Source organism: Microcaecilia unicolor, chromosome 3, assembly GCF_901765095.1.
Source record: "Microcaecilia unicolor chromosome 3, aMicUni1.1, whole genome shotgun sequence".
Lineage (NCBI taxonomy): Eukaryota > Metazoa > Chordata > Amphibia > Gymnophiona > Siphonopidae > Microcaecilia > Microcaecilia unicolor.
In genome coordinates, this window is record NC_044033.1 from 313,946,319 (window position 1) to 313,971,475 (window position 25,157).

The 25,157-nt window shown below is 43.6% G+C and overlaps 1 protein-coding gene across 1 annotated transcript in view; it reads left to right on the top strand.

Annotated features, from left to right (window-relative positions):
• Window positions 1-22,835, top strand: part of NFE2 (nuclear factor, erythroid 2) — a 147,652-nt gene extending 124,817 nt beyond the window's left edge. Inside the window, exons 3-4 of the mRNA XM_030198324.1 lie at window positions 12,008-12,208; window positions 20,207-22,835. Coding sequence (XP_030054184.1) covers window positions 12,080-12,208; window positions 20,207-21,406 — 1,329 coding nt within the window. The 5' untranslated portion in view covers window positions 12,008-12,079 and the 3' untranslated portion in view covers window positions 21,407-22,835. The remainder of the gene's footprint in view (window positions 1-12,007; window positions 12,209-20,206) is intronic.
• Window positions 22,836-25,157: the final 2,322 nt, after the last annotated feature.

The window sequence follows — 25,157 nt, forward strand, 5'->3', positions numbered from 1 at the left end:
CTGGAACATGCTAGGACAAGCTGGGTCAGGCTGGGGCCGATAAACTGGAACAGGCAGGGTCAGGCGGACCGTAATACGCTGGGTCAGGCGGACCGGAGCAACCGGAGCAGAGAGAGAGCAGCTGAGCAGCGGGGCTGGGACAAACTGGGGCACACAGGAACTGCAGCACAGACACGGACTGCGAGGCTATGAGGGCTGAACGACAGACCCTCAGGTCCAACACAGCCCTGGACGATGCTGCAACGTGGTCGGGTCTGGTCAGACGAGGTGATCCGCCATGCCGCGGGCCTGTGGGCGCGGAAGGTGCTATCGCGGCTCACCTCGACTACCTGGTCTGGGCCCACGGGCAATCTTCCCGCGTCGGTGCGCCCCCGATCCGTGTGCAGTGAATCCGCGCCCGGGCCGTTCCAGCTGGGGAGTGCGGCGGTAGCTCACTGAGACACGCCGGATCTCTGTCTGCCCGGCACTGGGGTCGCCTGGAGGGTTCGGACCACGCCAGAGAGGCAGTCAGGGACGCAGCGCGACCACGAGGCAGGCCCGCTGCCGCGATCAACCCCGCGACCAGTCTCGGCCCACCGCTGTGCAGAGTCCAGGGTCCAGCGACTGTTAAACAAGTACCTGATTTCTTTAAAAGAATTATATTAGCCCTGATTTACTTATGTAATCAGTTGTCGCCTTCTTGTCAGCCTGCTTTATGCAATACAGATTGAGTTTGACATCTGTTTACGGTTTTCCCCTAGACCTCAGACTAATATCCAATAAACCATGATCCTCAAAATGAATAGTTAAAGATGACAAAACCAATTTTTCAACCACCTTAGACAATGAAGAAAGGTTAGAAACTTGTAACTCATAAACTTTGCCGCATCCAGCTAATCACTTTTAAATAGCAGTTATACTACCACATTTCAATACACTCCGATAACATCCCTTTGCTAGAAAAGAATTCACTACCTTAGTAAAAGAACAAATCAGTATTAGCTTTAAAAATGTGGAGCGGCATTTTAAAAAGAACATACAAACCAGAATTGAGACATTCAGGTCAGGACAGCTACAATTCCACATATATTTTAGAAAAAGGTCTACCAACAAAGAACCATTTCTAAGATACATACCAGCATGAACATTTCTGCAGCAGCTATGTCCAGCAGTAGGATGCATATTAGAAATGCAGACATTGAGAACATTGATAGCAACCATCCTGCCATATAGACATGTCAGGTTCAGCACTGCAACATCTATGTGAGTATTTTAGACCACAGACCTAAGCGCACAACTATGGAACGCATTGCCCAAAGCAGTAAAAACTACGCTCGACCACCTAAATTTTCGGAAAGCACTAAAGACAGACCTATTCAGAAAAGAGGAGTGGCCTAGTGGTTAGGGTGGTGGACTTTGGTCCTGGGGAACTGAGGAACTGAGTTTGATTCCCGGCACAGGCAGTTCCTTGTGACTCTGGGCAAGTCACTTAACCCTTCATTGCCTGCCGCATTGAGCCTGCCATGAGTGGGAAAGCACGGGGTACAAATGTAACAAAAAAAACCCAAAACATAAAAATACCGGTCACTTGCGACACAACATAACCAACGATTGCAACGGACATTACCTGACTCTTCTTCCCCCTTTCCCTCTCTAAGTTCCCCCCAACTGTTTCCTACCATACATATACCTCATTATACCACAATATCACTTTGTATTCATTCATACTATGTATTTGCTCAAACCGTAATCGGCTAACACCGTTAACGGTTATATGTAAGCCACATTGAGCCTGCAAAAGGTGGGAAAATGTGGGATACAAATAATAATGTGCCAAACACAACATACCCACAGAAGTGAATTCCAGTCCTCTCCATCAGATCACTCCAGTCCCCCCATCCCCTGATCTGATCACCCCAATCCCACTAGAACCTCAATTAGAGCACCTGTGATCCCCACTTTGAGCATCCTCCTGGCTCCCCTTCAAACCCTTCCACACTTACCACATACTCTATCTAGTCCATGGGCAACCATGGTCCTCAGGGGCCACAATCTAGTTGGATTTTCAGATTTCCATAATGAATATGCATGAGATCTATTTGCATACAATAGAATCAGTACAAGCAAATCAATCTCATGCACATTCATTGTGAAAATCTTGAAAATCTGACTGCTTTGTGGCCCTTGAGGACCGTGGTTGCCTACTCCTGCTCTAACCTGATCTCCCCCCACTTTCAGAGTCCTCCATGGTGATGAAGTGGAATGGTGTAGGAGTGGTCTCCTCCACTATCACATCTGGCTTTGAGTTCTAAAATGGGGGTGCTAACTCCCTAGACTCTCGCAGCACTATCGCTAGGGGTTGACCTTCCAAATAAGGTAAGTGCAGCTGGGCCATTGGCAGTCATGACAACTGGTATAAACTCCATGTGCTAGCTGTCACAGCCATCCACAGCACTTTCTTGCACCCTAGACATCTCCAGGAGCAGGTCTAACTCCTGATGTTGATATCAGGGATCACAGACATACAGTCTCCTTTTGAAATGGGGAATGCATATCTGTGTTTTCATCCTCTCCTAATCACACTCAAGTAGCAGAAGAGAGGGTCCAAAAGTACACAAAGTCAAGACAACAAAAGGAAGCACAATAGGGTCTTCAAGTGTACAGCGCTGCGTACGTCTAGTAGCGCTTTAGAAATGATAAGTAGTAGTAGTAGTAGCAATAGTACAATCTTTAATGAAAATGACTCGACACAGGCCATGTTTCGGTGCAACATGCGCCTGCCTCAGGGGCAAGACCAATGTTCTTTTTGGTAAACAAATATCTGAAATTGTCCTTCTTTGGTGGTTCATTAGAATCAGCTGTTACTCTCAGAACGATCTGCTGCTGAAAGATTTATACACTTCTTCAGTTTACCATATAAAGTTTTATATACTAATGTTACCAATTTAAAATCAACTCTTTCCTTAATAGGGAGCTAATACAATTGTCGCAAAAGTGGAGTAACCCAATCATATTTTTTAGCTTCAAAAATTAGATGAGCTGCCGTATTTGGGAACAGCTGCAGTCTAGCCCGCAGTTTTGCTGTAACCCCACCGTAGATACAATTGCAATAATCTATTTAAGGTAAAATGATTGCCTGAACCACTACTCAAAAGCTTTCAGAAGTTAAATATAAATGTATTATGAAAAACGTTGTCCTTACTAGTTCATATATCTGTATCTCAAAAGATAATTCAGAATCATGAAATACACCCAAAACTTTGGACTTCTCTTTTATATTGAGCATTTCCCCAGAGTGCAGCATAATCTTCCTTCCAATCATCCCATCTGAATTCCCTGAATTCAAAACCAGCTCCAAAACATCATGGTCTGACCATGACAATGGATAACCCAAAACTGATGCAAAACCAAATGCCACTACCCAAAGCTTCATGAATAAAAGTTAGGTCCAAACTATGAACTCTCTTGTGTATAGCCCCCTGAACTACAGTAATTTCCCAAACCCCAAAATTCAGTCATATTAAAAAATACGGAAGAATCTCTTGCATTTGATCGATCCTTAAACTGACTAGCAGCCTGAAATCCTAGTAATGAAGCCAGTCTCTCAACAAACTCAAGAGGGTCCACTGCAAATGTATCAATGCGCTAATATAACAAAAATAAAGACCAACCTACAAAAGATAACTAGGACAGCCCCATCATCATTAAACTGCAACATCACCTTGGACAAACCTAAACATCCCTTATAAAACATTACCACACTTTATTCACATAAAAATAATCAATTCAATATAGAGGCATCTTCTTGCAAGTGCCATGACACAGACCCACAACACACATCGGTGTCCCCATCTCTTATCAAATCATGCAGCATCTCAACTTTATTCCAAACAGAACAAGTATACTTCAACTGGGACTTACCACTCATTGAATAAACACCCTTATTCACTAGACATGGCACCAGTATAGGACATCTGTCATCTATCCTCTTTCTTTTAATATTAAAACCTAAATTATTGTGATGTCCCCACTCGGAACCCCCACTTCTACATCCCAACCACTTCTTAAACTATACATTATCAAATATAACCACCCAAAAAGACAAATACCCAAACTTACATAGCCAAGACTTCCAATTATCATCACCAAGAGATGCAGGCTTGATACAGACAACTGATATCCCTGGAGGAGAGGAGCACCAACCCTGGGCATCGGAATGTGCTATAGTACTTAATCAAATATGGATCAAGGAATTATCCACATTTCAGAAGAGTGTCGCTCAACTAGCAGAACTTCCAGCAGCAAACAGGAGAAAGATGAATGAGACTTTATTGTTTTGTTATTGTAACTCACCTTGAGCTGTTTGGTGAGGTGGGCATATCAAATAATGGAAATAAATAAATAAGATGAATCTATTAGTCCTAGCACACAAGCTTTTTCAGATTTAGTGATAGCACAGACAAATGACTTACCAGGGGACACAGCTCGATGTCCCCTGGGTGTCAAAAAGTGCAACAGTGTTTCACCAAGAGTGTTCCTCCACTCACAGTCTAGCTGCATGTAAGAGGTCAAGAGCACCCACTCCTCCAGGTAATTCACTTCAAAACCTGACCACTTTTAGTAAAAGGAATGAGCCTCACTCTGAAGCTAGTGCATGTAGGCTAGGATCTTAATTTACGTTTTTTGTAATATATTATATTATATTGATGTCTTTTATATAAACCCATTTGGCTCCTATTTTTGGGAGGAAGATGGTACGTAATCCTAAAATAAAAATAGAAATCTCTTAAATTTGCCTTAGTGTCATTCTTAGTACTGCGCTAAAGTGCCCTCCTTCTGGAGCTCATAGGATGCAAAATGTACAGGTAATATATCAAGGTGTGTTGAGACGTTCTTTTTCACCAGACCAGTGGCACCCATTAAAACGGGATCATTTTTACATCTTTCTGCCACACTTTCCTGCTCTTTGTATCTGCTGGTGCTTTATGGTTTTCTTTCTCTGTGTACATCGTGCAGAATAGTTGCTTGCTACTTGATGGTTAGTAATGCCATTCTTGTGTTTTCCTCTTTACCACTACATCCGTTTTTTTAGCATTGAACGTTTTATCAGTTGGTGTCAGGATGTCATGGTCAAAATTCTCTGTCTCTCTCTCTTTAACTCTTTGAGTCAGAGTTACTAAAAGGCAGTACTATGTTATCATGCACTTATTTACACATGTAATTGTAAATATTAATTTTGATTCTACAAGGATATATTTTTTAAAAAACTCACTTTATTTTGGCTTATTAACAGTTGCAAAAACCCGTAAATAGACTCTTGAATAACACAGTAGAGCAGTGGTTCTCTCAAAGACGGGGCAGGGACAAGGACAGAGGGGGGCAAGGGGAAATGGGACTTGATATACCGTCTTTCTGAGGTTTTTTCAACTACATTCAAAACAGTTTACATATATTCAGGTACTTATTTTGTACCAGGGGCAATGGAGGGTTAAGTGACTTGCCCAGAGTCACAAGGAGCTGCAATGGAAATCGAACTCAGTTCCCTAGGATCAAATCGAACTCAGTTCCCTAGGATCAAAGCTCATGGGGATGGGGACAAAGTCTGCGGGGACAAGACAGGGACAGAGCTCACAGGGACAGGGTGAGGATGGGGACAAACTTAGTCCCCACATCATTTTCTAGTGCAGTGGTTTACAAAAACCTGATCCTGGAGGCATCCTAGCCAGTCAGGTTTTCAGGATATCCACAATGAATATTCATGAGATAGAGTTGTATGCTGTGGAGGCAGTGCATGCACATCTCTCTAATGAATATTCATTGTGGATATCCTGAAAACCTGACAGGCTGGGGTGCCTCCAGGACCAGGTTTTTGTAAACCACTGCACTGGAGAATGATGTGGGGACTAAGTTTGTCCCCATCCCCACCCTGAACCTGTCTCCACCCCCATCTCCGTGGACTCTGTCCCCATCCCTGCCCCGTCCCTGCAAACTTTGTCCCCATTCCCATGAGCTGTGTTCCTGTCCCGTCCCTGAAAGCTCTGTCCCCGTCCCTGTCCCCATGAGCTCTGACTGATCCCATCTGCAGAAGCCTCAAACAGTTGTGATTTTATATTTAACTCATTTTATTAAAGTATAAAAAGAAATAATATTCTGTACATTTGTCATCTTATAAATCATAACCAATACAGAACAAAGATGAAAAGAAACCCTGTCTCCTCTCCTCCTTCACAAATATCCCCTTCACTATGGAAAAAACGAACATAGAGAATTCATGCTAACAGAATACCTCGGTCACACACACAGAACACAAATGCCAAATACTGTACATAATAGCTGACCAAAAATGATAAACATATATTAAACCAAAACCCCAAGAAGCCACACCAAAGAAATAGAAAAAGATGCATTTCCTACTATACTATACAAAATATAAAGATCACCCATGCCAGGGTTGATGTTAGGGAAGTGCAACTAGGACAACTGCCCCCTGGCCAGAGAGAACCCTAAGCCTACTGGAAGCTGAAGAAGGCATGGCCTGGTAGTCGGCCTTGAGGTCCACTCCCAAATTTCTGCCCTGAAATATACACCAGCTCTGGCAGGATACACATTTCAAATCTGACGTATTCTAATAAAAAAATAGAAAATAAATTTTTTTCTGCCTTTTATTATCTGGTCATTTTATTTTTCAAATCATATTGGTCCCAAGCTCTAATTTCTGTTTCTCTCTGTCTTCTCTTACTCACTTGCCATGGTCTCCTGCCTATTTGATATTTCTTCTTTCTCCATGCTCACATCCATCTTTCATCTCTGTGTACCTATCTTTCCCCATGTTCAGCACCTCCCTTCTCTATGTCCCCTATACGTCCCTGTCCAGCATCTCTCCTGTGTCCATCTCCCCACATTCATCATCACCACTCTATGTCCCTATCCCCTCTCCCCCTGTGTCCAGCTATCACTCCTCTGTTCCTATGCTCCTCAAGTCCAGCATCTCCTTTCTATGTTCTGATTCTTCCCATGTCTAACATTGTCCCTCTGTAGCCATATACCCCCTCCTATGTCTGGCAGTGCCCCTCTCTGTGTCCATACACCATCCGCTTGCAGCATCTCACCCTCTCTTCCTTCCCTCCCCTCCCACACTGCCTTTGTCCCCTTCAGCGCCAACCCTTCTTTCCTCCCACACTGCCTCTGTCCCCTTCAGCTCCCTCCCTCCAGTGCTGCCTTTGTTCGCTTCAACTCCCTTCAGTTCTGCCTCTGTCTCCTTCAGCTTCTTTCCTCCTTCCCTCCAGCACAGCTTCTGTCCCCTTTGGCTCCAGCTGTCCCTCCCTCTAGCACTGCCTCTGTCCCCTTCAGCTCCCTTCCTCTTTCTCTCCAGCACTGCCTCTGTCCCCTTCTACTCCAGCCCTCCCTCAATCCCTCCAGTGCTGCCTCTGACCCTTTCAACTCTCTCCCTCCCTGCCTCTGTCCTCTTCAGCTGTCTTCCTTCTTCCCTCTAGTTCTGCCTCTGTCCCCTTTAGCTCCAGCCATCCCTCCCTCCAGCGCTGCCTCTGTCCCTTTCAGCTCCCTCCCTCCAGCGCTGTCTCTATCCCCTTCAGCTTCCTCCCTCCCTTCCTCCAGCGCTGCCTCTGTCCCAGTGGCGTAGCTACGTGGGGCCTGAGGGGGCCTGGGCCCCTGTAGATTTCAGTCGGGACCCCCCCTCCCGGCGAACCCGCCCCTGCCGCCGCCTACCTTCCATTTTGCTGGCGGGGGACCCCACTCCCCACCAGCCGACGTCCTCTCCGACCGTTCTGCTGCAGAGAAAAGTCTTCTTCCTTGCATGCTGACGTCCTGCACGTTGTATGTGCAGGTCAGACTCAGAGAACAGTTCTCCCCCTCGAGCTCTGGACCCCCCCCCCCCCCACGGAAGTCTGGCTACGCCCCTGCTCTGTCCCCTTCAGCCCCAGCCCTCCCTGCAGCACTGCCTCTGTGCCCTTCAGCTCCAGCCCTCCCTCCCTCCCTCCCTCCAGCACTGCCTCTGTTCCTTTCAGCTTCCTCCCTCCCTTCCTCCAGTGCTGCCTGTCTCCTTCAGCCCCAGCCCTCCCTGCAGTGAAGCCTCTGTCCCCTTCGGCCCCAGCCCTCCCTGCAGTGAAGTCTCTGTCCCCTTCAGCACCAGCCCTCCCTCCCTCCAGCGCTGCCTCTGTCCCCTTCAGCTCCAGCCCTTTCTCCCTCCCTCCATTGCTGCCTCTGTCCCCTTCAGCTTCCTTCCTTCAGCACTGCCTCTGTCCCCTTCAGCTTCCTCCCTCCCTCCCTCCTTCCTCCAGCATTGCCTCTTTTCCCTTCAGCTCCCTCCCTCCCTCCCTTTCTCTAGCACTGCCTCTGTCCCATCAACTACTTCCCTCCCTCCCTCCCCTCCCTCCCTCCCTCCCTCCCTCCCTCCAGCACTGTCTCTGTCCCCTTCAACTCCCTCCCTACCTCCCTCCAGCACTGCATCTGTCCCCTTCAACTCCAGCCTTCCCTCCCTCCAGTGCTGCCTCTGTCCCCTTCAGCACCAGACCTCCCCTCCCTCCCTCCCTCCCTCTCACACTGCCTCTGTTCCCTTCAGCACCAGCCCTCCCTCCCTCCAGCGCTGCCTCTGTCCCCTTCATCTTCCTCCCTCTCTCCCTTCCTACAGCACTGCCTCTGTCTGCTTCAGATCCCTCCCTCTCTCCAGCACTGCCTCTGTCCCTTCAGCTCCAGCCCCCTCCCTCCAGCACTGCATCTGTACCTTTCAGCTCTAGCCCTCCTCCCTCCCTCCAGCGCTGCTTCTGTACCCTTCAGCTCCAGCCCCCTTCCTCCAGCACTGCCTCTGTACCTTTCAGCTCTAGCCCTCCTCACTCCCTCCAACGCTGCTTCTGTACCCTTTCAGCTCCAGCCCTCCCTCCAGCACTGCCCCCCTTTCCCCTTTTATGGGATCTTGCTAGGTATTTGTGACCTGGATTGGCCATTGTTGGAAACAGGATGCTGGGCTTGATGGACCTTTGGTCTGTCCCAGTGTGGCAATGCTTATGTACTCAGGTCCGGCATTGATTTTGCCGCAAAGAAGATCCCCCATAGGCCTACTTCAGGGCCCTCCCTCCTCCGACTCCCACCTTCTGAGGTAACTTCCTGTTTAAGCTGCTTAAAACTATCTCAGACTCAAGCACTGGTCTCACTTTACTGAACTCAGCTTGCAGGACTTCCTGATTCTTTTGCTTCTCTTCTAGGATCAGAGAAACCTCCTTTTCTTCCTGCTTCTGAGACTTCTCTTAGAGGTCCTTTTACAAAGGCATGCTAGCATTTTTAATGCACGCAAAAAATAAGTGTGCACTAAACGCTAGAGATGCCCATATATTCCTATGGGCATCTGTAGCATTAGCGCACGCTAAACATTAGCGCACACTAAAAATGCTACCTGCCTTTGTAAAAGACCTCCTTAGCTTCTTACTCTTTACTACTACTACTACTACTATTTAGCATTTCTATAGCGCTACAAGGCGTTCGCAGCGCTACACAAACATAGAAGAAAGACAGTCCCTGCTCAAAGAGCTTACAATCTAATAGACAAAAAATAAAGTAAGCAAATCAAATCAATTAATGTGTACAGGACGGAGGAGAGGAGGGTAGGTGGAGGCAAGTGGTTACAAGTGGTTACGAGTCAAAAGCAATGTTAAAGAGGTGGGCTTTCAGTCTAGATTTAAAGGTGGCCAAGGATGGGGCAAGACGTATGGGCTCAGGAAGTTTATTCCAGGCGTAGGGTGCAGCGAGACAGAAGGCGTGAAGTCTGGAGTTGGCAGTAGTGGAGAAGGGAACAGATAAGAAGGATTTATCCATGGAGCAGAGTGCACGGGAAGGGGTGTAGGGAAGGACGAGTGTGGAGAGATACTGGGGAGCAGCAGAGTGAGTACATTTATAGGTTAGTAGAAGAAGTTTGAACAGGATGTGATAACGGATAGGGAGCCAGTGAAGCGATTTGAGGAGAGGGGTAGTATGAGTAAAGCGACCCTGGCGGAAGACGAGACGGGCAGCAGAGTTTTGAACCGATTGGAGAGGGGAGAGGTGACTAAGTGGGAGGCCAGCAAGAAGCAGATTGCAGTAGTCTAAACGAGAGGTGACAAGAGTGTGGATGAGGGTTTTGGTAGAGTGCTCGGAAAGAAAGGGGCGGATTTTACGGATGTTGTAAAGAAAGAAACGACAGGTCTTGGCGGTCTGCTGGATATGAGCAGAGAAGGAGAGAGAAGAGTCAAAGATGACCCCAAGGTTTCAAGCTGAGGAGACAGGGAGAATGAGAGAGCCATCAACAGAAATAGAAAATGGGGGGGGGGGGGGGGGGGAGTGGGGGGGTGGGTTTGTGGGGGGGAAATGAGAAGCTCAGTTTTGGTCATGTTTAATTTCAGGTGGCATTGAGACATCCAGACAGCAATGTCAGACAAGCACGCTGAAACTTTGGTTTGGATGCAAGGTGAGATATCAGGGGTAGAAAGGTAGATTTGGGAGTCATCAGCATAGATATGGTAGGAAAAGCCATGGGATGAGATTAATGAACCAAGGGAAGAAGTGTAGATAGAAAAGAGGAGGGGACCAAGAACAGAACCCTGAGGTACGCCGATAGGCAGAGGGATAGAAGTAGAAGAGGATCCACCAGAGTGAACACTAAAGGTGCGAAGGGAGAGGTAGGAAGAGAACCAGGAAAGGACAGAGCCCTGGAATCCAAGTGAGGACAGGGTATCGAGAAGTATGCTGTGATCAACAGTGTCAAAAGCAGCGGAAAGATCAAGAAGAATGAGGATAGAATATTGACCTCTGGATTTAGCCAGTAATAGGTCATTGGAGACTTTAGCCAAAGCACAACAGCACTAGGTACAGTGGCTTAGCCAGCCAAAGACAAGATATTTTGTTTGAGCTGTAATATTTATAGATTCATATTTTCCTCCTTTTTGGCAGGGACTCCTCCTACCATTACTTCACTACTAGAGAAGCCCTTCCAAATCTGGAAAGTTCTATGTCAGCTCCATTACCTGGTAAAACCACTGGAGGTCTCTACGTGTATACTGGGAGAAGAGTCAGGGAATCACACTTAAAGCCAATGGGAGCTGCCACTGTTTCTCTCCCAGGCCTTACAATAAAGAATACTACTACTACTTATCATTTCTAAAGTGCTACTAGACGTACGCAGCGCTGTACACTTGAACATGAAGAGACAGTCCCTGCTCGACAGAGCTTACAATCTAATTAGGACAGACAAACAGGACAAACAAGAGATAAGAGAATATTAAAGTGAGGATGATAAAATAAGGGTTCTGAACAAGTGAATAAGAGTTAGGAGTTAAAAGCAGCATCAATACTGATACTGTCCTAAATCTTCCAGCTGTTATTTTACCCCATTACATTTTCCCTATCCTCTTTATAACCTTACTTAATGTATTTGAAGCTTGTCGTTGAGCCAACCCTTGGTCATCTCCTCTCTAGGCTTAGTAAGTAAAGTAAAAAAAAAAAGGAAAACAAAAGAGAATCAAGAATAAGACCAAAGTGGAAGCCAAAAAGGCAGGGTGAGAGATCTTTTTATGAAATGTTACTTTTTTTTTTTTTAAGTCTTTGAATCACTATTTCATTCAATCAGTTTTGTATGTTTATTTTCCTTTACATTCTCCTGTCACTTTGGGCTTCTTTTACAAAGCCATGTTAGTGATTCCTATGTGGCAAATGAGAGGAAGCTCATAGGAATTGAATGGGCTTCTTCTCATGTACTGCACAGGAATCACTAGCTCGGCTTTGTAAAGAGGCCCGTTGTGTTTAGATAAGTTTCTGGAGGAAAAGTCCATAGTCTGCTATTAAGATAGACATGGGGAAAGCCATTCCTTGCCCTGGGATTGGTAACATGGAATGTTGCTACTATTTGGGTTTGTGCCATGTACTTGTGACCTGGATGGACCATTGGTCTAACCCAGTATGGCTATTATTATGTTCTTATGTGTTTGTAACTTCTTCTAAGTTCTTTCTTATTTGCTCTGTTGTTTTTTTTTCCCCTTTCCTACAGGATCACAGGACCACAGAAGAGTGTGGTGAGATACTCCATGACCAAGTCTTGGACGGTCACAAGTCTGAGACGATGCCTCCTTGCCCCCCTCAGCAAGGCAGAACTCGAACAATTCTCCTGCCTCAACCAGTGGGAGAATCAGGCCCCACGCGGGAAATGGAACTGGCCTGGCAGGAGATCATGTCCATCTCTGAGCTGCAAGTTAGTAATGCTTATCTCTTCAAAAAGAATAGCCACAGTGTCCCTCAGTCACTGCATATAAATTAAACCTTTTTTTTTTTTTTCTTTCCTCTGGAACTCCCATATCTATTCAATTTACTGGCTAAATATTTATTATCTCCATTAATGAAGAGAGAAAAAAGTCCTGCAAAGCAGGATACAGCTGTATTGTAAAGGTATACATTTGTGAACCTAGGACCAGGGGGTCATAAAACTAAATGTACTATACAGAGCTGCCAAGGGGTCCCAATTTTTGAGAGGGAGGTTTTAGTATACCCAGCCCCACCCCACTTTGCCTTGGCTCCACCTACTTTGCATGGCTCCACCCCCCTGGCACACTCAGAAAACATTTCATTTAATTGCCTAATACCCTTTTCAATTAGCTTTCAGAGGCCAAAACCTCCTGCCTCAGGTCAGTATAATGCTGTTATGGTATCCTCTCCTGACCTGAGGAAGGAAGTGTTGGTCTCTGAAAGCTAATCAAAAATGTTTCAAAATCAGTGAAGGTATCACCTTATTTTCTATTTTCTGTTTTATTTGCATTTATTAAACTTTATTAAAACAGCTACCACATTACTTTATCCTAAATTAAAAATAAAATTATTTTCTTTGCCTTTGTTGTCTGGCCATTTACTTTTTCTAATTGTGTTGCTCCCAATCTCTTGATTCTGCTTTCCTTCGTCTTCTCTTAACTCTCTTGCCAGGGTTTCCTATTCATTTGTCATTTTCTCTCCTTTTTCTTTGTTTTCTTCAATATTTTTCTGCCTCTCTCTCTGTCCAGATTTAATTCATTCTAACTATCCATTCTTTAATTTCCGCCTTTTAACTTCATCTACCTATGGCTTTTCATCTTTTCCTCACCCTTGTTCTCCCCATACCCCTTCCTCTTATTCTCCAGTCTTTCACTACTCTGCCCTCTCCCCCTTTCTATCCAGCAGCTCCCCTCTTTCTCTCCCCATCCTTCCATCCAGCGTCTCCTCTCTTTTTCTCCCTACCCTTCCATCCAGCGCCTTCCCTCTTTCTCTCCCCATCCTTCCACCCATCTACCCTCTCTCCTGATCCATCTAGTGTCTCTCTCTCTCCCCTTCTATTTAGTGTCTTTTTATCTCTCTACCCTTTTCTGTTCAGTGTCCCTTCTCTCTCTCCACATCCTTCCAGACTCTCCCCTTTCTCTCTGCATCCTTTCATCCATCTCCCCTCTTTCTCTCCCTATCTTTCTATCCAGCGTCTTCCCTCTTTCTCTCCCTATCCTTCCATTCAGTATCTTTCTCTCCCTATCCTTCCATCCAGCGTCTTTCTCTCCCTATCCTTCCATCTGTTTTCCCTCTTTCTCTCCCTCATCCTTCCATCTGTCTTCCCTCTTTCTCTCCTTATCCTTCCGTCTACCCCCTCTCCCGATCCTTCCATCCAGTGTCTTTCTCTCTATCACCTTCTTTACATCCATTGCCTCCCTCTCTCTACCCTTTTCCAATCATCATGTTCCCCCCTCTCCCCATCCTTCAATGTCTCTCCTGTTTCTCTCCCTACCCTTCCTTCCAGCGTTTTCCTTCTTTCTGCTCTCAGCCAGGATCCCCCCTTTCTCCCCAACCTTATCTCCAGCAGCTTCTCTTTTTCTCCAGCCCTTCTCCATGTCCCCTCCTTCTCTCCCCATCTTCCCACTCTCTCCATTCTACCTCCCGCTCCCCCTTCCACCCGATATTCATTTCCTGGCGCCCATGCTGGGTCCTGTCACTCAGCGATGTTCCACGCAGGAGAGACTTGTTGATTCAAGAAGACTTTAGCGGGTTCTGGTGTATCAAAAAAGTTAGGTTTTCCATCTATGAACACTTTTAGGTGTGCTGGGTATAGGAGGGCAAACTGTATATGACATCGGTGCAAGTCCGAACATATAAGTGTGTACGCCCTCCATAATGAAGAGACCCTTGATGAAAAGTCCTGAAAACACAGTATTGTCTTATTCTCATATGTAAGTGGGCCTCGAGATCTTATTGCCCGCAACACCTCGGTCTTGTGCACATAATTTAGCATTTTAAAAATTACTACCCTGGGCTGTTTTCTAGGACCCAGCCAATGTGCTCTTTCTATTTGCATAGGGCCTGCTTTTGAGCAAAACTGTAACGATTTGACAAGCCATGTTTCAAAAAAATCCTCGCAACTCTGTCTCCAAGATAGATTCCGGTAAGCCCACAAATCTTAGATTACCTCTTCTGGATCTGTTTTGAATGTCATATATCTTATTCTCCAGCTCCACCTTTATTGATTGCAAGGAAGCATTCACTGTGCGCATTTGCTGCACATGGTCTTCTAAATCCGATACTCTCTGGCAATAGGCCGCAAACTCTCCTCTCAACAATTCCATCCGCTCGTCCATGACATCCAATTTATTGATGACACTTTGAAATTTTTTATCTAGGGAAGAGTCTGTTGCCTGACTCACCTCTGATACTATTTCGTCTACCCAGGCCAAGCTCACCGAAACAGACCCATGGCCATCCGCATCCGCTATCTTGTGCACCTCCGATGGTCTCGGCTTCTCAGACTGCTTTCTTAAAGATTTAGATGCCATAGAGCCTCTCCTTGCCCAACTTCTCACAACTCGGTCTTCTCGTACACTTCTCTAACTAGTTGTAAAGTCAGTTCATTTAAATCTTGTGGTTTTGGGGGAGTTGAAGGGATCGAGGCTCGGGAGCTGTTCTCACTTATGTCCATTCACCAGCGCGACTTCACGTGACCTCCCAATAAATGTACTTTTAAACCTTCCTTCAAATTCCAAACTTCTAATTCCAGTTCCAAACTTATATGAGCATATAAATATAAATAGTGTTGGCTATAAAGCCTGTTTCCAGTTTAGCACTTTTTAAATTATATAATCAATACTAGGTGCAAAAACAATCGACATGGAGCAAGGAAAACTTAATTTTAGATCTTACACAAAAATGACCAATGTTCAGCCTAATCTGCTGAGATATTTTGATATTAATCTCTGCAAAGGCTTCTGAGGTCTTTTTCTCCCATCCAGCTATATGTTGACTATAATGCAACTGCAATTTCAAATTTATTTAGATTTTGCTCACACCTTTTTCAGTTGTAGCTCAAGGTGAGTTACATTCAGGTACTCTGGATATTTCTCGGTCCCAGGAGGGCTCACAATCTAAGTTTGTACCTGAGGCAATGGAGGGTTAAGAGACTTGCACAAGATGACAAGGAACAGTGGTGGGATTTGAACCAGCCACCTCTGGATTGCAAGACCACTACTCTAACAACTAGGCCACTCCTCCACTCCTGTTTTTTGAGGCTTCATTAGGACCTACCCACAGTTTTGTGAAGTCCATATCAGAGTTTGATATCTTATAATTTTTAACTCTGTCTCACAGGGCTCCCTCAAATTGGCATTTGAATATGCCATCATCTTAATAGGACCTGCAGATATCTTCCCTCCTGGGTAGACAGGGATCCTCTGGATGGCCTGATGAACTTGAACTGCCCTCATCAAGGGATCAGTAGAGAAGACATGTAGCAAGGCACTAAACGGGAAACTCTATAACTGGGTTACCTGATGTTAGGGTCCACCTTGGGGGGTCAGCACTCAAGAAAAAGATCTAGGTGTCACTGTAGATAATACGCTGAAATCTTTTGCTCAGTGTGCGGCAGCGGCCAAAAAAAGCAAACAGGATGCCAGGAATTATTAGGAAAGGGATGGTGAATATGACCAAAAATACTATAATGTTTTGTATCGCTCCATGGTGCAATAGCACCTTGAGTATTGCATTCAGTTCTGGTCACTGTATCTCAAAAAAGATATCACGAAATTAGAAAAGGTTCAAATAAGAGTGACCAAAATGATAAAAAGGATAGAACTCCTCATATGAGAAAAGGCTAAAGAGGTTAGGGCTCTTCAGCTTGGAAAAGAGATGGATGACGGAGATTTGATTGAGGTCTACAAAATCCTGAGTGGTGTACAACGAGTTTTTTTTCACTCTTTCCAAAAGTACAAAGACTGAGGGACACTCAAGGAAATTACATGAAAATACTTTTAAAACAAATAGGAGGAAATATTTTTTCACTCAATGAATAGTTAAGCTTTGGAAATCTTTACATAAGTACATAAGTACATAAGTAGTGCCATACTGGGAAAGACCAAAGGTCCATCTAGCCCAGCATCCTGTCACCGACAGTGGCCAATCCAGGTCAAGGGCACCTGGCACGCTCCCCAAACGTAAAAACATTCCAGACAAGTTATACCTAAAAATGCGGAATTTTTCCAAGTCCATTTAATAGCGGTCTATGGACTTGTCCTTTAGGAATCTATCTAACCCCTTTTTAAACTCCGTCAAGCTAACCGCCCGTACCACGTTCTCCGGCAACGAATTCCAGAGTCTAATTACACGTTGGGTGAAGAAAAATTTTCTCCGATTCGTTTTAAATTTACCACACTGTAGCTTCAACTCATGCCCTCTAGTCCTAGTATTTTTGGATAGCGTGAACAGTCGCTTCACATCCACCCGATCCATTCCACTCATTATTTTATACACTTCTATCATATCTCCCCTCAGCCGTCTCTTCTCCAAGCTGAAAAGCCCTAGCCTTCTCAGCCTCTCTTCATAGGAAAGTCGTCCCATCCCCACTATCATTTTCGTCGCCCTTCGCTGTACCTTTTCCAATTCTACTATATCTTTTTTGAGATACGGAGACCAGTACTGAACACAATACTCCAGGTGCGGTCGCACCATGGAGCGATACAACGGCATTATAACATCCGCACACCTGGACTCCATACCCTTCCTAATAACACCCAACATTCTATTGCCGGAGGATGTGGTAACAGCGGTTAGTGTATCTGGGTTTAAAAAAGGTTTGGACAAATCCCTGGAGGAAAAGTCCATAGTCTGCTATTGAGACAGATATGGGAAGCAACTGCTTGCCCTGGGATTTGTAGTATGGAGTGTTGCCACAATTTGGGTTTCTTGCAGGTACTTGTGACCTGGTTGGTCACTGTTTGGAAAACAGGATACTGGGCTAGGTGGACCATTGGTGTGACCCAGTATGGCTACTCTTATGTTCTTATGGGTGCCTGCATGTACATACCTCTTGTGCAGGGGTCCGCTGGTAAATTTTTAACAACAGGCTCTCTTTCCAGGCATTGCCAGTCCTGCAATTTGGGGGGTGCAGGGTTGGACTGGGGGAGGGGGGGAACTTATGTCTCTCCCTCCCCCCCTCGTGCAGGCATGCTAGGCATACCTTTGCTGGCAGGGATGTTGAGCCCCACCAGCTAATAAATGGACTGCCACCACTCCTTGTTGCTTGTTTCTGGCTCTGAGCAGCATGCTGGGACTTCTCGCACATGCACAAGAAGTTCCAGCCTGTTGCTCTGAGCTCGAAACAAGGAGCAGAGAGCAGCAGCAGTCTATTTACATGGCTGGCAGGGCTCAGCATCTCCCCCAGCAGAGTAAAAGAGAATTCAGGAGGGGGCCCAAGCCCACATTTTGGGAGCTAGTTGTTAAAGTAGCCACAGGGAGCCTATTTTAACAACCAGCTTCCAAAATTCTTTAAAATGTAACAAAAGGCTCTCGTGAGCTGTGAGAGCCCGCTCAAGCACACCATTTCCCTTGTGTATGTAATTGTACAGAACACTGACACTTACAATACAATACAGTACATAAGGGAACTTCTCTTCTGCTACTTGACTTTTTGGCTTAGTGTGGATTACAAAAGCAAGGGAAAGGGGATGGAATTTGATATACTGCTTTTCTGTGGTTACAATCAAAGTGGTTTACATATTATATACAGATACTTATTTTGTACTTGGGCAACAGAGGGTTAAGTGACTTACCCCGAGTCACAAGGAGCTGCAATGGGAGCTGAACTTGGTTCCCCTAGTTCTTATGCTGCTGCACTAACCATTAGGCTACTCCCCCTCTCCACAAAGGGGGGGAAAAACTTCCCTGATTATAACATTAATAAAAAGTAATCAGAAATATCATATTGAACAGAAGTCTTGACATATTTCCTAGAAAGATAGGATTTCAAGAATTTCCTAAATCTAAGGTAGAAAGGTTCTGTTCTTAGTGCTAGAGGTCCAGAGTTCTAACATTTGACTAATTGATAGTGCCAGCAGGGCGCCTAAGCTCTGTTCTGTAATGGCACTGACATAGCGCATAATCGCAAGGGAGGCGTACACATGGGAGAAGCATGGCCAGGGCTCCCACTTATCCACATAACTTGCAGAATACTGTACGTTCCATGTGTCCCTGCCAGGTCTATGGCTGGTGTAGCTGCAGGCACTGATGCTGGGTTACGCAGATGCCATTAGGAGTGAGTCTTGGAACTTTTGGCTCCATGGAATGGTGAGGAAGTTGCTGTTTCCCTGGGAGCCTTTTGAATTCTATGTACAGTCGACCTTCTTGTTAATAGGAGAAACAGAATTTTTGAAAACTCATTTTTATGCAAGCTTCCTCTGGTATTTGATGATATTTGATGAAAATCTGATGATATTTGATGAAAATCCACTTCTATATTCTGGAATGACAATGTCATAACAAAACTATGTAAGCCACATTGAGCCTGCAAATAGGTGGGATAATGTGGGATACAAATGCAATAAATAAATAAATATTGTTTTACAGTAAGTTCCTGGCATGATTATAAGAACTTTTTGTGTTTATGTTTATATAGAAAGTAATGTTTTAAATGTTAGTCTTATTTATGTAATTATTTTTTGTAACCCACTTAGTTTTAGGCGGGGTATAATTTTAAAAAATGAATAAATAAATATGCTATATAGAGGATGAGACGGAAAAAAAAAAAGTAAAAAATTAACCCCCTAGAGTTCTTTTTGCCATTTTTTGAGCAACCACTTTGAATTTTAACGGGAAATTTTATGTGCTATTTAGTCATAATACTTACATATTACTATTAAACAGCATTTAAGTATCTTAAGCTATATTGATGTAACTAAACATTTTAGCATTGCTACCTAGCGATTTTTGCATGTTAAAATTGTTTGAGCTAAAACACAATTAAACAATACAATTAACAATGTGTCAGAATTTCGCAGTCACTGTGAATGCTCAAAGTGTCCACCCCTAGCTTTAACACAGGCCTTCAGTTGATTTGGGAAGTTCTTAACAGCTTTGTCGATCGGTCCTTGTGGAAGACCGTCCCAGATCATCAGGAGCAAAACGACAATGGAGAACAAGAGCCACTTTTGGAATCAAAGAGACTTTATTGCCAGGGTTAAAAGCTTATACATAGAGACCTGACACGGCATAGATTTTGGAGCTGCACGCTAAGCACATATCCTAGTGTGCCAGTTGACTGAGGATTTCTGATCAGTGTTTACTTTTGCATCAAACCAGAAATGCAACCACTGTGAGAGTGCTTAGACCCCTGAACCAGGCATTGTTTGTGCTGAAACACAGCTGTGTCAGGTTGCTGTGTATATGCTGTTGATGCTGGCAATAAAGTCCCTTTGGGTTCCATAAGTGGCTCTTGTTCGCCATTGTCGTTTTGCTCCTGTTGACCTTGACAATGGGGATTTTATCCTTCTTTGGTATTTCTGTCCCAGATCATCTGCAGCACTTCCTTGAGTTTTGCGATTGTTTGCGGCTTTGGGTGGAGCTTGTGATAGGTCTCCAACATTGCTCCATCACTGTGACATCATTAACAGTAAGCTGGTGTCTCTCTTTTTTTTTTTTTTTTTTCAAATAATGGTAGTTTTACAGTGCAAACATTTTTGAACGCATGAAAATCACCTGGTGGCCGCCATGTTTAAGAATAATCTCATTCCACTCAGCATATAGATGTAGATAGTAGCAACAAATAAAGCTTTAAAATTTCATGTTGAAAGCAGTTGCTGAGAAAACAGCAAAAATCCCTAGGGGTTAATTTTTTTTTACCTCACTCACCCTCTCTCTCTCTCTAGATAATATGGATGTATCTGAATTGCAATTAAATTAACACAGATACTCATTTTTTTTGCAGGGTCTTGATGTGCAGAATGAAAATAGTTATGATACTGCTGTCTACTGCAACATGTCCCACATGGTGCCAGGTTCAAGCTATGGGCTGAGCCAGACCACTGTGGATGGGAGCCTCCCGAGCTGCAGCCAGAATCCGTCTGTATTCAACAGACACTACCTAGAAGCAATGCCACCAGAGTGCCAGCGGATAAATGCTGCTGCCATTCCTCCTATTGACCCCAACTATGGACCAGCTACTTACACATGTATGTTGATTTCTTCTCCACCTAATCAAATGGGACCCACAAGTATGAGTCAGATGGGCACTAAAAATGTATCTATATCTGGACTGCTGAATGATCCCATGGTGGATCAGCTGAACTTAATGGATATTGGAATAGCAGCTGACAACCTGATGGGTAGCCAAGCTTGTAAAACCCAAGAGGACCTGGAGTCAGATTCTGGTTTATCACTCAACTACAGCGATGCGGAGTCCATGGAGATGGAAAGTATAGACCATGGAAGGCTGCATCCAGAATATAGCGAGCTGTATCCAGTGGATTACCGCCCAGCTCAACAGCATTATCATATGTTGCCATCCTTACACGAAGTACCTATAACCCAAAATTACTCCATGTTGCCTCCAGAAACTTCTCAAGCCTTAAATTCTCACTCTTGCCCAAGGAATGTTTCTAGTGGGAAGGCTAAACAACACAGCAGAATTGAGATGACCTGCAATAGAGATGAGCGACGAGCTATGGCTATGAAAATCCCCTTTGCCACTGAAAATATAGTTAACCTGCCAGTGGATGACTTCAATGAACTACTATCCAAATACCAGCTGAATGAAGCCCAATTAGCACTTATCAGAGATATCCGCAGAAGGGGCAAAAATAAGGTGGCTGCCCAGAACTGCCGAAAGAGGAAGCTGGAAACAATCCTTCACCTGGAAAAGGATCTGAACAAGCTGAGGGATGAGAGAGAGCAACTCCTCTTAGACAGATGTAGTTTTGAGAAAACTATTTGCCAGATGAACCAGAAACTCAATGACCTCTATCAGGATGTCTTCAGGATGCTGAGAGACAAAGAGGGGCATTCTTACTCTTCTGAAGAGTATTCACTCCAGCAAACAGTAGATGGTAGCATCTTTCTGGTCCCTCAGAAAAGGGAAGATGGTACAGAATGGCCACGTGCTACTGTTGATAATTCAGATTGTTGCTAAGCACATATCTTCCATGCACAAGAGCCCTCCATATCATACCTGACTGTTGCAAATGACTGATATCTCTCTATTGTGTTGTGAAAGATATTTGTTACATTGCAATTATTCATTGGAAATATCAACTAATCCTGATGAACTGTGCCTTTTCCACTGAACATGCTTACTTAAAATCTATATCACCTTACCACCTTATGCACATAAAAAAAGACCTTCCAGCTACCTGTATTCTCTACTTTCCTACCCCAGCTACTGCACAGCAAGAACAAAATGGAAAGTTAGAGGCGTTTCTTTCATGAGCTAATTATTTCCAGCATGTAGCTGATGTAGCTAGACAAAAACAATTTTACTGGCTCATGAAGCATTGGATACAGAAGGACATTTTGAGCTCCAAATGTTATATGACCTGTGCAAATCAGTGTGTCCATAAGGGAGCGTGATTGAGTAACAGAAAGAGATAATTCAGAAGTCAGAAAATCCTCACATACAAGATTGTTTACATTTTTGTTTATTTCAATGTAGTGACTTTATCATCACAGGGACCCTTCCAATGAATTTGAAATGGCCAGGAACTCAGATTAATCTGGCTAAGAATAGGATAATGAATTTCTTCAAGGGTTAAATAATTAAACAATATTCCTGACCTCTTCAGAGTACAAATCTGTTAGTTTCTTACCTTAGCTAGTTTCTTTTCTTGAAGCCCTGCCTCACTTCATTAATTTTGTTAATTTTTTGTTGTTGTTGTTGTATTTCCCTTTGGGGATTCCGCTGCACCAAATATTTCAGGGTATTGCTAGTACAGGATCCTGAAAATAAGTTGATAACACAAATAAGGCACATTTGTAGTTTTATTGGTTCACTTTCTGGGTTTCCCCCTGCTCCTGCCATGCTACTAATCATCCCGCACTTCCAGCATGTTTAATCGGGAGGCCTAGGCAGATTTGGCTGAAATTTGGTAACACTGAATCCTCAGGAAAGAAGTTTAAAAAAATAAAATAAAATGTCAGCCAACTCAATCCAGGAAGAGAGAGGCTCTGAAACATGCATACAGAGTGACAGTAGCATGCACCTTTTCACTGATGAAACCAATGCAGCATGCCCTATCAGGGAAGTAAAATTGTTTATTTTAATTACACTGCATTAACCAGATCTCTTGACACATGATGCCATTTTCATGGTATACGCCTACTTCCTTAGTCTTTCATGAAAATCAAACAGATCCTGTCTTGAGAATACTGAACTGATGAAAACAGTCTTGAGACTTCTGATTCCTGCTCTAGCTGTCACCAGCAGCCAAAGGAAGTGCTTAAAGGATACATAACAGATCAAAATCCAGTTGCCAGTGCCATTGTAATCATTTTCATGTAACATGATTGTATATATGAAGCTTTGTTTTAAACAATATTGAAATAAAACACAAAACTTGCATTAACTTTTGTTACCCTGCTGTATTAAAAATAAATAAATGGGATGAAGAGTAAATCAGACAGTTAACCAATAATTTAACAAAGATGGGCACTCAGTCTGTGACTCTAGTCTAAAACTTTCTCACAATTTATGATTCACAAGTAGTGAGGTTTTCTAAATTGTGATACCCTCCTCCTGGCTCGATATTGACTTTCCTGCCTTTTTAGCTGCAATTTTCTATTGCCCCTGCAACTGTGACATTGGCATGTAGGGCACATAAAGTTACATGCATACCTTACCCCAGACTGACCTTTACTTTTGCTTCCTACATATGTGCTTATAAACCTGTACAAATCTGGCAAGCCTCTCTCTGTGCATAGAACCTCAAACAACTTAAATGTTCACAGAATCAATAATTTTATATCAAATGCCCTCAGCATATTTTCTACCAGCACAAGAATTACACACCTGCCTCATCAGGCACTTGATAATTTTTCTTTGCTTGTATCAAATTTCATAAATATTCTTAAAATCATATCTAAAATCTTGTATTAGTTTATATATAAATCATGAAGTCAAATACTCCCTGGCCCATTTTATTTTTATTTTATTTTTAAGGATATTACAATTTTATTCAAGAACATTTCTTGAATGAAAAGATGATAATTTTCATGATAATTACATACTCCTTTCTATTAAACTTGTTCAGCATCACATGATCCTTTTACTCATCTATAGTCCACAATTTGGAGGCAATTCACAATTCTAAGGAAATAATAAAGAACATCTCTACTAATAAGGAATAGAGGCTTGAGAGAGAGATTCCTGGTTAATTACTACTGATTACGGAGTTGATATAATTACAATTCTTGATTGTGAGTTAGGTTGTAGCCACCGTTTTAGAATCTAAGAATGTACTTAACTGTTTATCATCAAAAAATACATATTTAACTGAATTTAGCTTTAATACACACAGGGAAAATTTAACCAAAATAAAACACCCAATTGCAAAGCTTTTGGGCATAATTTAAGAAACACTTGCCATTTCCTTTGAGTTACCCTGGAAACATATGGGAACATTCTGACTTTACAGTTCAAGAAAGTTGTTCTCTATGAAGAAAAAATTGTTTTAGTATCCAGTCTCTATCAGGTTGTAATATGAAAGTCACAATCAATGTTGCTGTTGTCAAACCCACTTTATCATCCTCTAATATTTGAGTTAAATTCAAATCCAAAGACTCTGATGGCACTTCCGTTCTTACTTCTTGCTCCAAATCCTTTTTTTACAAAAGGTAACAAACAGAAAATTTTTGAAATAGGAGGGTGTCAGGATAGCTGGACATACTTAGATTAATATGAAACCAGCTTCTGATAACGCCCCTCCCTCAGGAATCCCTGAGGATGGCAGATGGACCAAATGTTGCCCAGCTGCCTGCTAGCCCTTTGTTTCTCAAGTACCCCTACTTAACACACCTTTGTCCTCTTTGGACATCTGGGACTAGGGCTCTTTGAGAACAATGAAAGCCAGACAGATAGGCTCCAAAACTAGGGACTTCAAAGGTTAAAACCTGTGAAAGTGCGCACCTTCTTTACATCAGGAAATTAAACTGGAGTTTGCAAAGGAAATAGCTGATAACAAAGGCTGGGAAGGAAAGAAGTTATTTGATCCCTCTCTCTTCCTGTTAAGGTATATAAGTCAGAGCACATGGCTCTGCTCATTCTTCTTTCTCTGCACACCCACATCTCTAGCCACCAGAGCACCTGGCTCTGGCCCCCCTTCTCCTTTAGTCCTACCCCTGAGGCTCTCCCTCTCTCTTTTCCTCTGAACACCCCTATCCTTACCTCTCTGTCCTTGATTCCCATCTACACACACACACACACACACACACACACACCGATACAGCATTGTAATATTTACCTGTACTAAGTGCTGTGAGCCTATATATGTAAATACAATATACCTTATATATACAAGCCCGTGTGGATTGTGTATTCTTGGGAACCCACTGCCTCTGCAGACTGGACTCAGGACCATAACTGGACAGCGAATGCTGACAGAGGGTATGCCTGTTCTGGGATCTTTAAGATTTCAGTCAGATATTTTTTGAAAGTTATTAAAGGAGTGATTGAAGCCTGTTTAGGAAAACGGATAATTCTCTGTGTATTAGAATGTTGTTGATTCTCCAGGATTTCAATCTTATTCTGCAAATATTTTCTTTTATCAAGTTTATTTGAATTTGTTGACAACTTTGTATATTTTTAGAATTATTCCCAATCTCTTTATCCAGAGTAACAATCTTTTCTTCCATTACAGGTATTTTTTCTGATAAAGTTTGAGATTGCTGAC